Raw genomic sequence first — 3,267 nt, 5'->3', positions numbered from 1 at the left:
TCTGTAGAGCTGGAGTACACACAAAAATGATAACGGCCACACTCACGCCGACTCTCAAAGCCCGGTATCGTAGAAAACAAAAATAATTGCAAAATAAAAATGTGGTCTTAGTGGCGGCACTACCACTACTAGTCGTAGTAGTAGTAGTAAACAAGCAAATTGACCTGCCAGGTGACTTGCATCCATTCCTCCCCCTCCCTCCCCTCCCCTCTATTATAGCCGGACGTACACGGTCACCCTACCCTGCCCTGCCCTGCCCTTCCCCCTTCCCTTCCCCCATTCCCTTCCCTTCCCCCTTCCCTTCCCTTCCCTTCCCTTCTCTGCCCCTCGTTATTTCCTCTCTCGACCTCGACCTCCCTCTGCGACCACCAGGCGTAAGACAACAGAAAAGAAAATTAAAAAAGTCGGCGTGCAACTGTGCATTAATGGGGGCCACTCCGTTTTTTGTGTATATACATGACAACATCAATGTGGTTTGTGGGCAGTGCAGTATTCCCACTGTTGCCGGCTATCCTCCCTCAAAGCTTTCATTTTCTTCTTCCTTTTTATCCCCCGTATTTTGTATATTTTAGAGGTGTCGTTTTCATTCTTTTGTATCTCCTTGTTTCTCTTCGGCGATTGAAGCACACTTGTTCCCTGTGTGCTTTACGTCTCCTCACCTTCCCCGTCTCCCGCTCCTCCTCCTCCTCCTCTAAATGGAGCTCTTCCCATCCACATACACACATGTGCCTGGCTGCGCTATTGCACTTCCTCGAGGTCGTCGTTGGAATTAGCATTGCGCTTCCTGGCATTCAGCTGTGCCTTCTTCTTCTTGTACTCATCGGTTAGAACCACCGCCTGGTACTCTGCATCAAAGCCGTCAACGTCGCCCTGCACAAAGAGCTCCGTGAGGCGGGGGTACACAATCGTCTTGGCCACCATACGTCCGTCGTTAGGATCTCGCACAATGGTGGTGTCGCCGAGCGGTGACACGTTGCTTTGGTTTGAAAAATTCACCGTGACGTGAAACTCATAGATTTTGGAGTCGTTGTAAAAGGCCCACTGCTTCGTTTTGGTATTCACAAGACGAAAAAGAAGACCATTGTCACGCTCCGTGCACTTGTGTATATTATCGTAGGGGAACGTCTCACTGGGCTGACCATTGAGGAAGCCGTTGTCCGCCCCCTTGGGCTTGCTAGCCACACACCCCATGTCTCTGTCAGTTGATATGTTGTTCGGTTTCCAGCTCTCTTTGCTGCTTGGTCGGCGTTAAGTTGTTTTGGCCTCAATCGTCGCGCGTCAAAGGGACAAACTCCTACGTTTATTTCTATTTGCCTACCTTCCTTCTTTGCCTTTTATACCCCCTCCTTTTGCTCGCTCTTGCCTCGGCCTTGTTGTACCCCCCTTCTATCACTCGCTGCTGCTACTCCTGCTGTAAATGACTTCTCGCGTGCCCGCAAATAAAGTGATAAAGCGAGAAAGAGACAGTCAGTGTGTGTGTGTGTGTGTGTGTGTGTGTGTGTTGCAACCGTGGCAACAGGGCATACAGGGCAATCAAAGCGACAGAGAGACGCAGGCGCCAACCTCACGGCAGCAACGTGCGGCAGTGCACACGCCGTGCAATGGCATTATTGTCAGCAGTGTAGGTGAAAGACAAGGGAGGGAGCGGCACGCACAGTGTGTGAGGCGGGAGGCTCGGGCGATAGTGACATGGAAGTGTGCGGCGGAAACCACAGGAAGAAGGCATTACGCGTGCGTGCATAGATACGTACGTGTGCAGCATCAAACATAAAAGGCGCCACGCGCCACTAAAACAATTTAAAAGCAAATAAATAATGTCCAGAAATGTGTGAGACAAAAGGCGAAAGAAGAAAAACAAAACAAAAAGACCCACTGCGGTATTAGGCGTTGGCAGCCAACCTATACACATCTTTACACATAAAAAAAAAGGCGTGCCTTTCTCGCATATTTCGCATCTTTTTTTTTTTCCTTATTTCTTTCTTTTTTGTTTTTGGTTCTCTCTTCAGTTAGTTGATCATCACGTATCCCAACACCACTGCCGGTTGGTTACAGAACCACCACGCACCCCATATCAAGCATCCACCCTCCCGGCCCTCAATAAGTACCACAGTCTCCTGCGCTCGCAGTCTGGCAGACGCACTTGGGCAGTTGCCGTCAGTGTACCCCCGCTTGCACCCCCTCGTGCACTGCCTGCAGGCCCTGTGTGGCACTGAGAAGCGTAAGAGTGACCTTTTTGACTGCAACATGTTTTCCGGTCCTTATAAAACGTTCACCCCGCGCTTACTTCGGTGTCGACAGCGGCTCATCGCCCCCGGCCTGGCTTTTCCGCACCGTGTTCCGCGGCCTCCACCGCAGGGGTCGCCACAGTAAGAAAGTATATTTAATTCCTGCCCGTAGGAGGCGCCGGAGAAAGCGTGCCGTTCTCGCCAAGCGGCCGCAGCATGTCAGGGTCGTCGTGCCAAAACTTCAAGGTGAGTCCTCCTCCGCCTTCCTCCTGCAGCCCGTCGCCTCCACCGAGGTGGCGCCGCTGCCCATTGTTGCCGCCGCTGCTTCTTCTTGACGTTTGCCTTCCATCGTGAAGCTAAAAAAAAAAAGGAAGACAAGTCGCAGCAGCAGTGACGAGAAGGGGGGAGGAATTGGGTAGCGCGCCACATATGCGGCGCAGGCCGATGCTGGGCGGCAATAAAAAAAGCGGCGACGGCACACACACACACACACACGCATGAGCACGCCAAGTGAACAGGCGGATGAGGTGGAGAGACAGTCGGTTATCAACAAAAAAAAAAAAACGCCCTAACGACGTCAAGGGGGCGCCGACCGAAGTACGCGCAGCGGCGAAGAACATGAAAGGAAACACCAAGACAGGGACAACTACTTCGTGCAATACATACAGATGTGCATTATACATGCATGAAGGCTAATGTTCCCAGTCAAAAAAAAAAAAAAAACTCACTCACAAGCATCCTTGTCATCTACGTCCAGAAACGGGGCAAAAAGCAGCGAACCCGCATTCCTCCCTTCTTCAGCACAGATATACGGTTCCTTTTATTTGTTCTTTTCCTCTCTCGCTCACCCTCGCGCAACCCCACCCCCACCCCCACCCCCACCCCCCAACAACCACAAACATAGGAAGAAAGCCCAAACTCACACCACCGCCATCACCATCACATTATTTCCCTGCCATCCGCACGTGTATGCAATCGCCCCGAGAAAAAAAAAATACGGGCACAAAAGACACCTCACACAAATAAACACACGCACAGGGAC

At 51.5% G+C, this 3,267-nt stretch overlaps 1 protein-coding gene across 1 annotated transcript, besides 8 other annotated features; it reads right to left on the bottom strand.

Annotated features, from left to right (window-relative positions):
- Positions 1-126: 126 nt before the first annotated feature.
- Positions 127-149: a microsatellite.
- An 87-nt stretch (positions 150-236) lies between these two features.
- Positions 237-329: a sequence feature (GA-rich).
- Positions 330-651: 322 nt separating this feature from the next.
- Positions 652-692: a sequence feature (GA-rich).
- Positions 693-738: 46 nt separating this feature from the next.
- Positions 739-1,191, bottom strand: TraAM80_09532 (calpain-like cysteine peptidase; the record flags this gene model as incomplete). Its single annotated transcript, XM_029386211.1, has 1 exon — positions 739-1,191. One exon carries the CDS (start codon positions 1,189-1,191, stop codon positions 739-741), a length of 453 nt encoding a protein of 150 aa, XP_029233936.1.
- A 279-nt stretch (positions 1,192-1,470) lies between these two features.
- Positions 1,471-1,502: a microsatellite.
- A 329-nt stretch (positions 1,503-1,831) lies between these two features.
- Positions 1,832-1,869: a microsatellite.
- An 87-nt stretch (positions 1,870-1,956) lies between these two features.
- Positions 1,957-1,996: a sequence feature (A-rich).
- Positions 1,997-2,701: 705 nt separating this feature from the next.
- Positions 2,702-2,723: a microsatellite.
- Positions 2,724-3,083: 360 nt separating this feature from the next.
- Positions 3,084-3,111: a microsatellite.
- Between the last annotated feature and the right edge of the window lie 156 nt (positions 3,112-3,267).

Source organism: Trypanosoma rangeli (assembly GCF_003719475.1).
Source record: "Trypanosoma rangeli strain AM80 chromosome Unknown Tra_15.4_contig_00606, whole genome shotgun sequence".
NCBI classification, from domain to species: domain Eukaryota; phylum Euglenozoa; class Kinetoplastea; order Trypanosomatida; family Trypanosomatidae; genus Trypanosoma; species Trypanosoma rangeli.
The sequence above is the reverse complement of the archived record's forward strand: the minus strand, read 5'-3'. Positions and strand labels throughout refer to the sequence as shown.